Consider the following 13517-nt stretch of genomic DNA (forward strand, 5'->3'; position numbering starts at 1 on the left):
GGACAGTTTGTATTTCTGTAATCAAGCACTATTAGTTTCTTGTATATTTATTAGTTTTTATAAAGCACTATTAGTTTTTCATACATTTCTTTCTTTTTGTTTTTGTTTATTTTAATCAGTATAAGCAAGAAGTAGTTGGTCAAACATGTAACGTTACCACCCCTCCCACAACCGCACTTTATTTTCTCTTACCCCTTGGTCTCTAACAGAAAACAATTCTAATCTTCAATGTTCTGTAATTTGCATAGCTTCCGTTGAAAGACACAAGTAACATAGCATGAATAGCAAACAAATTAGCTGTAGATGCGAGACTTAAATTGGAGTAAGTTTAGAGAGTGATTTCAGGGAGTGTCCCGCGGTGAAATTCGTCGCTCCTAAGAAACTATTAAATATCCCTGGATCATTTCTCAGATCGTGCTCAACCTGCGTTGCCACCAGTATTTTTGCACCCCTATTATTCAAAGTTCCTTCCAACCAGGGAAAGCTTCTGAAACCATGACTAGTGACAGGTTTTTCTTTCGTCATATTTCTATATTTAAATGTATAATGTTAGTACTTTATATAATGTTAATTGTGACGGAAGTATTATAGCTTTAATTTTTAGCGACATTTTACTGGAAATTGCAGTCATTTCATCTTTAATTTAGTGACTTTCTGAGTCAATGTTTTAGCAACACTACTGGTTCTAAACACAATACTTTTCTGCCCTATTATTGAAGTTGATTCTTCCATAGTAAACGAAGAGAAGGAAAAGGAAGAATCAAAAAGATAATTTATAATTCTTTTCTAGCAAAAGCAATACTAAGGAAAGGAAAAGAAATGTTTCGAGATAATTCATATACGAGTTATGTATTGGCAACACTGCAGGAATATGTTTTTAAAAGCAAATTGTAGTATTACGCGTTTTTCCTTAGTACTCAATTGACGTCGAAAACTATGACAGGGATATATCCGTAGCTCAAGAACATTTTATAGAGGGATGAGGAGTTTTGTCAAGATGACACAAAACACAATTTACCTATAAATAAATACAGTATGCATGCGGTGAGGCAATGACAAAGCATCTAGCAACAAAATCAAGGGGAAAAAAAGTAAATATAGCAGACATAAAACTGAGCATGAAGAAGCAAGAATTCATGTATATCTGTTTTTTATAGGATTAAATCCAACTGTGTGTACACTGAATGATCTTTTCCATAAAGTAAAAAACTTGAGAATGACTTGCAAAAACACTACTCTTTTTCACATTTGTAATCAAATAATAGAAATGTTTTAATCTCCCAAAACACTTAATGAGTTTGCGTGTGAATACTTGTCATATGAAGTACTTTTTAACGTCAGAGAACATAATCTGTCAATTTATGAGAGGATATACAAAGCAGCTATTGAGATATTGAATGTACTATATCTTATAGTGTAAGTTATTTCTTCATTGTATAACTCGTAAAACAACTTAGATATGCTGGGATTTTCTGTATTTCGTAATTTTAAACAATGTCCTTGGGATACACTAGAATGTAAACCAATAACTGTATTTTAATTTAACAATATCAAAATTGAAAAGCAAACCTGTCATGCAACATTTCTATCCTTTCAAAAATAAAACACCACTGCAAGCACGCAGTTGAAGTACATTGGCACTCTTTCAGTAAAGCTCGACCTAGATTGCAATGTAGGATGGCGTCTTGAAAATGTTCATTCAATCTAATATATTGATATAAAACTGATCGAATGATCGAATCACGGAACCGTGAACGTGATCGAATCACGGAAACGCTGAATCGTGTGAAATGAATTTTGGAATATTATATAGTTATCACCCACCTCGAATTAGGTTTTTATCAAGTTTCTTTGATTAAATACTAGAAAAGTTCAAAGACTTATGCCAAAAATATATTATCTTAGGGCTGGCCCGCAACCAGAGGGGGGCTAGGGGTGTGTGTACTCCCTAAACGTTTCGTAGCCCCTCCAGATCTCAACACAAAAAACACAATTTAGATATATGTAAGAGAATTTATAGTGACTTGGCCCCCTCTAACATATTCATGGCCCCCCAAAACCTCTGTGGCTGGTTGCGGGCCTGTCTTAGGGATGTTTATCATTACATTTTTATAAAAATGCGTGTTCTAAGCGGAGAAAAGATTCAAACATTTTCCATGACATGTTCTCTCTGTGCAAAGAACGGGCAATTCAGCTGTGTAAAATAAGGAAGAAACTCAGAAAAAAATATTGTTTTAAACGTAATTTTTTAATATTATTTTTTGGTTTCCACCTACGATTTGTTTTTATCCAATTCGTGCAGTTCACAAGCTTTGTCTTCATCTTCTAAAATTGAACTCTTGGGGCTAAAGCAGTGAAACATAAAGATTTAGCGGTGTTTAGTACTTCACTCTATTTGTTTTTTACCTATTGATTTATACGGGGATTTACAAGTAGTACATGTGTATGTCCGTAAAGAGTATACGTGTCACCACCACTCACCATTAGGAAAGAGACAAATAACAACCTGCTACTTAACAGAGTATTTTGCTACATATACGGTTCCAGTACATAGATAAATAAATAACAATTTCTTCCAGCAAGTTAAAGACGATAGATGAATGATGTTGGGAGAGAATACAGTAGCAAAAGAATTGGGGACAGTGTTATTTAGAATGAGAGACATTTCTGTCTCGGACCCAGTGACAGCTTTATACATGTCCGTAGAAGTGCAAGTGGGTGGAAACTCCAGCGAGTATTGGCACTCGTTATAAATTTATAAAAATACGTTTCCCATGATTCTCTTTCCTGTCTGCACACGATTTATTTTACAATGATTTTAAAAGTTATAGAACGAAAAGTAGAATCGAAATGAGCAAATAGATAGAAACTGATAGTCATGGAAATATGAGGTAAATATTAAATAAACCGTGCTTTTTGTAATTAAGTAATGTTACAGGGTTGAAGAGTTAAACTTGAAGTGGATCTTTTAGATTATTTTTTTTCTTTCAGATTATTATATTATTTTTCTATTTTTCTTAATGTAGATTATCTATATGGTTTTTAACATAATGCAGCTGATAACATTTTTTTATTTATGAAATAATAATAAAGTTTGTTTTGGTAGGCCAAGTCAATTAAAAAGTCACTCAAACGATTGACGCAGATAGCTATGAGAATTTTACATGATGCAGTTGAATAAGTAAAGGATTACTCAACATATCCTTTACTTTTTCAACAAAGTGTAATCTTTTTTTTTTTTTTTTTTCAAAAAATTGAAAGTAATTGTGTGTATATAAAATCTGTAATTGGAAACAAACTCCCGTAAGAATGTATTGGCATAAAATAAGGCGGACTGAAATTCTACATTAGGCTTTCTCCACTTATTCATATCACGACACTTTTTTTTTCATATCTTTTTGTCAGCGACCCCCCCCCCCCCATAAATAAATTCCAATTTGTAAGAAACTTTTTTTTATTATTAGTGCTCATCGCCTTCCTTTTTTAATTCTAATTGTTTTTTTAAATGATTATAATTTGTTTAAAATTTTCTTTAATATTCTTTGCTGTATTTGACAAGAAGTATGCAAATAAAAATATGTCTATCAAATTAATCTTTAAATCTATAATTTTCCGCTACTAGATACTAATTACATTCATCTTTTTCGCATTATTCCGCGAACCTCCTACGAATTCCGACTACACAGGTTGAGAAACCCTGTTCTACATTATATGTATATTATAATCAGCTTATAACGAGAAAAAAAAAGTCCAAAGATAATACATACGAATTGATAGATGATCAAACTCAAAAGAAGGCTGGAGGCACTAGTGGCTCAGTGGTAGAGCGCTTACCCTCTGTGTGTGGGGTCCTTGGTTCAATCCCCGCCCAAGTAAGTTTGTAGTGGACAACATCATATCCGTGGATTTTTTCGGGATACCTTTCTCTTCCTCTCACATTCCCAATTCACCATTTCTTCCGTCATCATTCACTTGCTTTAATCATCGTTTTCATTAGCCTAAAGGGCATAATCCTGGGACGATAAACTAGAAGATTTCAATGATTTTTTTTTTAAAAAAAAAAAAGGCTGTTTGTCTCTTTTTATCTAAAATGTATATACCAGAGTATAACACAAATAAATTATAACTGTGCAATTTATTTTTGTGAGTTAAATGTTTTATAGGCCTAAGTATTTGCAATGTTATATACTGTAAAATCACAAATAACTGTACTTATTTTTTTTTCTATTCTTTTACAGCAACATCCGTTGGATGTGAAATACTTTGACACTGCATTTACCATGGAAAAGGCAAAACTTACGCCTGTTGATAAAGAAATTCTTCAATCGATGGATCAAACTCAGTTCCAAGGATTTAGCTACACAAATCCTAACGCCACAGATTGATGTCACTCGAGATTAACTTGAAGAAGAAGAAGAAGAAGAAGAAGATTACGATGATGATGATGATGACTTTGATTTCAGTCGAAAGCCTTCATCTGCAAGGATTAGGATAAAGCTTTCTTTGATTTTTTTAAAGATCAGTCCCTTGTGCTGGCTCACAAGATCTTTGCGGAGGCAAATTAAAAAATGTTTTAATGGACTGCTTAATTATACAGAAGCAGTTTTATTTCTTCAAACTGAATTATACAGTGTTCAGTTTGTAAATTGTGTATAAACAGCTTGAGTCGGGCTATGTATAATATTAATTATCTATTGTTCCTGTCGGAAATCTTGGGAAGTAAGTTTATATCTTAATTCCTATATACAAAATAACTTTGTTTTCAAGAACAAAACAAATATAATGGTTGCGCTCAATATTTTTTAGTATAGAAAAGTTCTGATATTTACCATCGTCAGCATTTAACGCGTTATGCATATGAATACTATATGTAATGTGCAGGAACATTTTCAAGACTACTACATAATATATGCAACCAGCAGCGTGCATTGATTTAAAAAAAAAGTCTTTTGTATAGGTTGAATAATTTAGTAAAAAAAGATACATGATTTTTATATATGTCTTAGTTTGTAGAGGAATTGTGAACACCAGTCGCATTGAAGTTTATTCTTGAATTATATATTTTTTTCTTCAAATGTGGACGAAAGTATTACGGAAGTTGTGAAGAGAAACTAGCAAGGAGAGATTAATATTTTGTACTTAAAAGCGAGCGAATATATAGCTAGTTACTTATTCTACCTTTCATTATATCGGAAGGTCTAGGTCTATGCACAAATTTTGCCCTTGTACAAGATGTAGACACGTATGTTAAATCAATCAGTTTATACGTTATATCGTCCTTTTTGTTCGTTTTTTGTTTATTTTACAACCATTAATACAGTTAAATTGCCTATTGCTTTTATTTTATTCGCTTCCAACAGTTCAGTACTGTTAAAAAATGTCTTCCGTACATTTCTAAAGTATTTTAGTGCGTTTTTGTGAACTATTTCCATAATAACAATGTTTATCATAGAGTTTATACCTTTATTTATACATATTTATTCTGTGTTCCAATATACTGACAGTATGTTGATTTTATATAAAGCAATTAACCCTGCGCCTTTGCTTAGTATTTTCCTACCCAACGAATATATAAGTTATATATATATTTAATATGTGTAAATAAGTGGTGTAATTTTTAAGGTAAATATTAATTTCATTCCAGCGAACTTGACAAATCTTTTATTTGATCAATTATTTTGACAATGAGAGCGAGGTGAAAATCCGTTAAGAAGACAAGATTTCGAAATTATCTTGAATCTTGTGATAATGAACGTTTTATACAAACTATAAACATGCGGTATGTAATAATGTTTACACATTGGACACAACAACTGAAAAGTAATGTATAGTGTCGGTTGCTAGCTGCCAAAAGACGTTAACTTTAAAAAAAAATGGTTCTCTGTTTTCTGTAATAACAGTATTTGTTATATTTATTCTATTGTAAACATAATCTTATGTAAAATGACAATAATCTAAGTACATTGTAAATAATAAAATTTAAATTAAAATAACTTAAATATTTGTGTTAAGACAGTTCTTTCATTGTAACATAAAAAAGTATAAAACTACAACATTCTATCTGGTTTTGGTACTTGTTTACCAATGTTAACACTTCAATGAAGTATAGGTAGGGTTGCCATAATTTTTTGATCCAAAATACGGACAAGCCTTAATGACGACCCATCAAAGATACGATGCCCAAACACAAAGCAAATATTTTGAAATTTCTTACATAAAAAAAAAATCACCTTTATAGGTTATCACAGAATTGTTTACTGTAATACTTAAAACACTATTGGAAACTAACATGTTTAACATTTTTTTTTTTATTAACACATATAATAAATCATGCCATTAAATTACATATATTAAATCTAACCCAAAACACTCTGGAATGGAAAATTGAGACATTTTTTTAAAAACATAACCTACTTTACTAATAGTAACTGAAATATACATAAGTTATATACCATATGATGAAAACACAATTCTTTTCGCCCGAGATTTTAGCGATTCCCGACTCGGAAATTTTCAGGCAGCTCCAAAAACTGTCAAATACGGACATTTTCCTGTTTCATGCTTTGTACGATACGGGCACGAACACGGGCCCAAAAATACAAACAGTCCGTACAAAATACGGACGTATGGCAACCCTAAATATGAGTATAATAGGATTCCATGACAGATAAACATAACCGTAAAAAATATTCCTTTTATAAAAGGTGCTAAAGAAGAAAGAAAATGATACTTTTGGTGGGGTAAAATGGACAAACAACATAAACACTAAAAGTGTTGGGCGTGATTTATGTTTAAGCAATGTTTTGACCATTATCGGTCTTTAACTATGGACATATTATAAGCAGAGATGGAGTGGATCAGTGGGTCGTGGGTCAACAGGGCGTGACCCACCCTGACACACCGACTCACTCTACTCAGTGCATTGTATAGAACATCTTCTGAACACTGATGAATTTGTCTATCTTTTACAGTAGAGCGTCGATTATCCGAAGTAATTGGGGGACATGGGTGTTCGGAAAACTGGTTTGTTCGGATAATCGAACTGTACTGTACTGTCCTGTACTGTACTGTACTGCGCTGTACTGGACTGTGCTTCTACAGCCAGTGCCAAACCGACAGAAGTGTGCTGATTGTTGAAACACAGCGACTGGCGGCTTGGCCGGTCAGCAGCGCCTTATGAAGGCCCCATTAGAAGCAATGTTCCGCAAGCGGTGGCTCAGTGCGGCGACTACTGTGGGAAACTTCGTTTGGGAGTGAGGGGGATGATGGACGGTAGGGTGCGAGAGTAACAGGTGCGAGCGAGTACACAGTTCGGTTAAGCGGTCGTTCGGTTGACCGACGTTCGGATAATCGACGCTCTACTGTACTTTCAAGGCCTCCACTTTTCTTCCGTACTTATTTGTTTCTATTTACTTATCTGAGATGAGTATCTCTACGTGAAAAAAGAACTTCATGCACTTGTTGATATTGATATTTGTAATTGTAATAATAGCTATAGGACTTACTATTTGGCTTTCGAGACACAGTCTAATTTTACACTGTTTTTGCCTCCGATACATTTCCTTGATTTGAGACTTTCAAATTTCATGCTATTTTCCACTGAAAAGTATCTGTAATTCTACAAAGAAATAATTATATATGATAATTAAATTAAAATTTATCGTAATATATCCAGCGGTATTGTAACAGAGCGGTGATTGGGCGATTGAGAGTAGAAATTCAAACTGCGATTAGTGATAATTTCACAGCCTTGTTTTAGTACAAGTATGAACTCTTGAGTCAGTAAAGAGGAGGGCGTGGAATATGGGTCACAGATGATGACGATGGGTTTTGGTGGATGGTGAGTCAGAGTGGATCACGATGGGTCGTTAGTCATGGGTCAAGTTTTCATTGACCTATGCCATCTCTGGTTAGCACATCGCATCAAGCATGGACTCACTGTTTTAATGGATTATAGGAAACCACTCAAATTGGTTGCTCTTCCTCATGGAATAAATTTTAACAAACCTAATATAGGTAAAGAAATTTATATATAACTGATATTTATTGCTACAAAGACGGGTATAAACCTAGTTACCGCTTTAGTAATTACCTCAAATTAATGTGAAGAAACAGCAGCTCTAGAAGCACAAGTGGGTGATGGTGAGAGCCAAGAATATTTACCTCAACTTCTTGTCCTATTGATCATATTACAAGTTTTTATAATGTCGTTATAAAAATCTGTACAATTCATACTATAGTTGTAGAAAACCCGAAGTATCGAAGATATCTTCCAACCTGCTTCTCTCGTCTATCCAATGATTTTTCATCAACGAAAATATCTAAGTTCAACTCTAAATGAAATGGCAGATCAAGAAAATAATCCTCACCATGACTATTGAAGATTGAAAAGCGTGTTCTGCTATTTAAAATAAGGCAGTGTTCTCAACAGCATTTTGTAAGAAAGTATTTTGTAAGGATAATTTAAATCATGAAACATTTTGCAGAAAGGACATTAGGTGAGCTCAAAATAGTTCACAATGAGACAATTGAAGAAATCTGGACAAAAAGTGTTTCTAAAGCTTTTCCCCGTGACTTCCCAACATGGAGTAAAACATTGGTGCAGTCTCGGATTTCTAAGACGGCATTTGGTCACCCCATATTTAGATTTTACTAAATTATTTTTGTTTTTAAAGTAAAAATTTTATTAAACTGGACTCAACAAATGTAATATTTATTCAACATAGATGTCTTTCCTACGCAGTAAAAAATGGTTGTGTTAATTTAACTCAATTTTAACACAGGGCAGTAGTTCCAGTGTGACTACCACTATGCGGTGTTAGTTCAACACAGACCCCGTGGTGTTGGCGTTTAACACAGGGGGTGTGTTACTTCAACATCATTTTCTTATTATTTCAACACACAATCTGTGTCATAATTCAAGGTCAAAGCCTTGTAAGTAACACCGTTTTGGTGTTAATTCAACACTTCCTGTGATAAAATGCAAGGTCAGACCACCAGATTAACAACATTTTTGGTGTTAGTTCGACTCCACTTCTGTGTTACTGCGACATCTATCTATTTCAGTGTTGAAATAACTCCGTGTGTGGTGTTGATGTAACCATTTTTCTGTGTTGGAAAACTATGTGGTGTGCATGCTTACGCTTACCAAAGGTTCTAGTTTTAAAATAAGAATAGTAAACTACAGAACACTTCATATAGAAAATCTTCATAAAATTTTTGTCGTCCTCCCCAACATTTGTTGTGAAGTATTTCTTGATGGTGCGAAACACAACCTTCACCATCCTGTTCAAGAATGATAGGAAACTCTTACCTATATCCTTATAATATGTTTGCCTCTCAATCGTGATTCTACTTCTTTTCCGCCAATTTTGAAGCACAGTCCCCGGTGTTAACTCGTGAGCTTTAGTGCAGTGTAGAAGTGACACAGTAATACGATGTTGTTTCTCACTGTCGGCATATTTCTTCAGAAACATTATGTAAAACAATTGAAAACACATCGCGCAGTTTGCATGTTAAAATTTTGCGTATACCTGGATTTGTTTAAGCATTTCTTTCTACTGTGTTTGTCTGTAGCTTCAATTCATAATCCTTTATAATTAGATGCCCAATATACGAGTATTTGGCAATCACGCATAAAACAACACCAAAGTTTCTACATTTATGTTAATTTAACACACAGGCTGTATGTCATTTCAACTACCGGCATTTGACACACAACTCCAAATGGAGAGTGAGTTGTTCTAACCATCTGTTTGTGTTATATTTTAACACAATCGTGTTAACACATAGGTATGTCGTTGAAATAACACAACGATTTTTTACAGTGTACTACAGCAATACACCGATATATCTCAGTGGAAGATTGAGGGCACGGTGGCTGGTAAAGTTCTTACCTCTGGTGCGTGGGATCCCTAGTTAGTTCTGCGGCCTTTTAAGTTTGTGTGTACAACCCAGTCTTCGTGGGTTTTCTCGCGATACTCCTGTTTCCTTCCACATTCTCATCCACCAATTATTCCATCATCATTCACTTGCTTTAATCATCCATCTCTCTTAGCTTTAAGGGCATAATTGTGGTACATTCCACTGAAGGGTTTCATTTCATTTTTCCTAGTGAAAGATTAAAGATATAACTGAAACATACACTCAAAGTTAAGTAAAGAAGAAAATACGAACTATACCTAAGCTAACCCTAAACTTCTCTATGTGATCTATCCAGGTGGAAGTGTTCTACAAAATTTCATAATTTTAGCTTCCGCCTCTTCATTGTCCTTTGTCAATAGCAAGGCTATGTAGGAACTGACCTACAGTTTAAAGTGAAATTTAAACCAGCATGATGCATTTTACACTCTCCAACTGGAAATTGAACTCAGAACCTCATCTATCAAAGACATGCGTGCTAGCCACTAATCAGTGAATATAAATTACTCTTGCTTTACCAAGTTTTACATTGCATTTGTTTTAGAATGTACTATCTAATCTAGAATTTTTGGGCATTCCAGATCACAACAGTAACATAAACACAATGTACACTAATATTGTAAGTTCCCAATTACTTTTGCAAATAGAATCTCAATAACTTCTTCAAATTACATTATCCTTTAATTATTCAGTATGACCCAAGTATTTATACTATATAATTATGCTTACGCAAATAGATTACAAACAATTCGTAACAAAAAAAAAATGAAGTATGAAGACAATAAGATTGTTGTTAGATATCACACACAATCTTGTTTTCTTTTTTTAACTTCAAAGTAATTTAATCATTATGATAGTAACTTTTTGTTGTTGCCAATTTTAAAGTTATTTATAGGCAATTATCTATCATACCACTTGCCTCGTCTTAAGGCCATTGTATTTACATGCGTTAAGGTTTCATGGTCGCGACATCACTAACGTGAGGAGCGAAGAGGAACAATTTGTCTCGGGATGTGGAAAACGAGTCTGTAATTTAAACTAAGAAGATGGTTCTGACCAGAGAAGATACGGATTTTGTAAAATGCAGAAAGGTTAAGTGCATTCACTTTGCAAATGATTAAAGATCGGCAGTTGTAAAATAAAACAGAAAATGGTTTTTAAAAAGTTAGGATTTAGGATTTACATTTCTGGGCTTTTGGCATCTAAGGCCATTTAGCCCGTCACGTTTGAGCACATTATCCGGGGAAAGGGAAGGAAGGAAGCGGCCGGGGACCTATAAGTTAGGTACCACCCCGGTATTTGCCTGGTGTGAATGAGGAAAACCCAGGAAAACCTCATTCAGAGTGGCTGGCCTGAAAAAGCGTTTTACACTTTTTCGACCGAGTGCCCCCACCGGGAATCGAACCCGGGACTGCTCGCACCGAAGGCAAGAGCGTTATCCACTACGAAAAAAAGTTAAAATAGCATCAAAAAGTGGATAGTTGTATGACAAAAATTAATATGTTCATTGTATTTTTATGTCATTAGCTTACTAAAAGCTTACAGTAAGCATATTAATCAACAGTAAGGATTGTCAATAACACTAATTACTAAGTATGACTGACAGTATCAATAACCAGAATACGTGGAAACGAAGAAAATGGAAGAAAAATGGTAAATCATAGAAATATTAGCACCATAGACATAAAACTACAGAGGAAACATCCTAATGAATGATGTGATTAAAGACTGCGAAAAATAATTAAAAAAAAAAAACTCAGTTCACATTGAGCAAACACTACGCTAACACTTGATAAAACAGTCTATCCATACAGCACGTGATGGCCACATTTTCCGGAAAAACGGAAAACGGAAAATATATTTTCCGGAAACCGGAAAATTGAAAACGGAAAACGGAAAATTTTCCGGAAAATCAGAAAACGGAAAATTTTCCGGAAAAACGGAAACGGAAACTTTTCCGGAAAATCGGAAGACGAAAAATTTTCCGGAAACCGGAAAACTCTTTTTCCGGAAATAGCCATACCTATAATTAACTTCTGATTACACTATATCATAAGAATTTTCTTCAGATTGTTCATACACAAGTTATGTCGGCTGTCCGTTAAGATGGGTTTAAGACTGGAAAACCATCATTCAACATCTAACAATGTGCAAGGAGCATATTTAAAGCACAACACAATCTTGGGATTTGAATTAACATGTATTTGGTGTATACTGCCTTCTTCTTTCTCTCCGTCTTTTCTAATTTATCTGGGATTGATGTTTCTGACGAATTTTCTCCATAAAACTCTGTATTCTTTACTTGTTAGACCTTTCTACCTGAAAAGGACATCATTAACCATATCAATCCATCTCCTTCTGGGTCTCCCTCTACTTTCCTTCCCATATCCACTTTCGTTGCCAGGACTCTTCTTACCACATACTCATTTATTTTTCTTATTAGATAAAAAATGGACATGAGATTTGGAACATGGAATATTAGGAGTCTTTATAGGGCAGGCCCGTTAAAATCAGTAACGAGGGAGTTAGAGAAATACAGGATGGACGTAGTAGGAGTTCAGGAAGTTAGGTGGGAAGGAAATGGATCTGAGAATTCCGGAAATTTTACGTTCTTTTACGGGGAAGGAAATAAAAATCACCAGTTAGGAACAGGGTTTTTCGTTCATAAACGTATATTACCAGCAATTAAACGGGTTGAATTTGTTACTGACAGACTTTCTTTTATTACTCTTAAGGGACGGTGGTGTGATATTATTGTTTTAAATGTACATGCCCCAACAGAAGATAAGGATGACGATATAAAAGACAGTTTTTACGAAGAAGTGGAACGGATATTTGACCAACTCCCGCGATACCATATGAAAATTCTATTAGGGGATTTCAATGCGAAGGTAGGACGAGAGGATATTTTTAAACCGATTATAGGGAACGAAAGTCTGCATAAGGAAAGTAATGACAACGGTGTTAGACTCGTGAACTTTGCAACATCCAAAAACCTAATCGTGAAGAATACAAAATTCCCACATCGCGACGTTCATAAATACACTTGGACATCACCAGACGGGAAAACACATAATCAAATTGATCACGTTTTAGTAGATAGAAGGAGGCAATCTAGCATAATTGATGTCCGGTCGTTTAGAGGGGCTGATTGTGACACTGACCACTACCTGGTAGTAGCGATAATACGAGAGAGGTTATCGTTGAATGAAGGTAATATTCATTGTCCGAAAACGGAGAGATTCAATTTAAAGAAATTAGAAGAGAGCCAGGTAAGAGAGGAATACCAGATTGAAGTTTCGAATAGATTTTCGGCTTTAGAAGATTCGGAGTGCACTAGTGTTGAGGATACCTGGATTGAAATTAGAGATAGCATTAAAATTTCAGCAAAAGAAAAATTGGGACACGCGGAAATACGTAGGAACAAACCATGGTTCGACCAGGAATGCATAAAACTAGCAGAGAAGAGAAAACAGGCAAAATTACGCTGGCTACAAAATCCGAATGAAATGACTACACAAAATTTCGCAGATATCAGGCGGGAAACTTCCAAAACTTTTAGAACAAAGAAACGCGATTTTCTGAAAGCTAAAATT

At 34.5% G+C, this 13517-nt stretch overlaps 1 protein-coding gene across 2 annotated transcripts in view; it reads left to right on the top strand.

The window, feature by feature from the left end:
• LOC145673221 (uncharacterized) overlaps positions 1–5993 on the top strand; it is a 113803-nt gene extending 107810 nt beyond the window's left edge. For both annotated transcript variants that reach the window (XM_081742710.1, XM_081742711.1), the window contains one exon: positions 4239–5993. In XM_081742710.1, coding sequence (XP_081598836.1) covers positions 4239–4385 — 147 coding nt within the window. In that variant the 3' untranslated portion in view covers positions 4386–5993. The remainder of the gene's footprint in view (positions 1–4238) is intronic.
• The last annotated feature ends 7524 nt before the right edge of the window (positions 5994–13517 follow it).

The sequence above is a fragment of the Thermobia domestica genome, chromosome 16, assembly GCF_964235325.1.
Source record: "Thermobia domestica chromosome 16, izTheDome1.hap1.1, whole genome shotgun sequence".
In the NCBI taxonomy this organism is placed as follows: Eukaryota; Metazoa; Arthropoda; class Insecta; order Zygentoma; family Lepismatidae; genus Thermobia; species Thermobia domestica.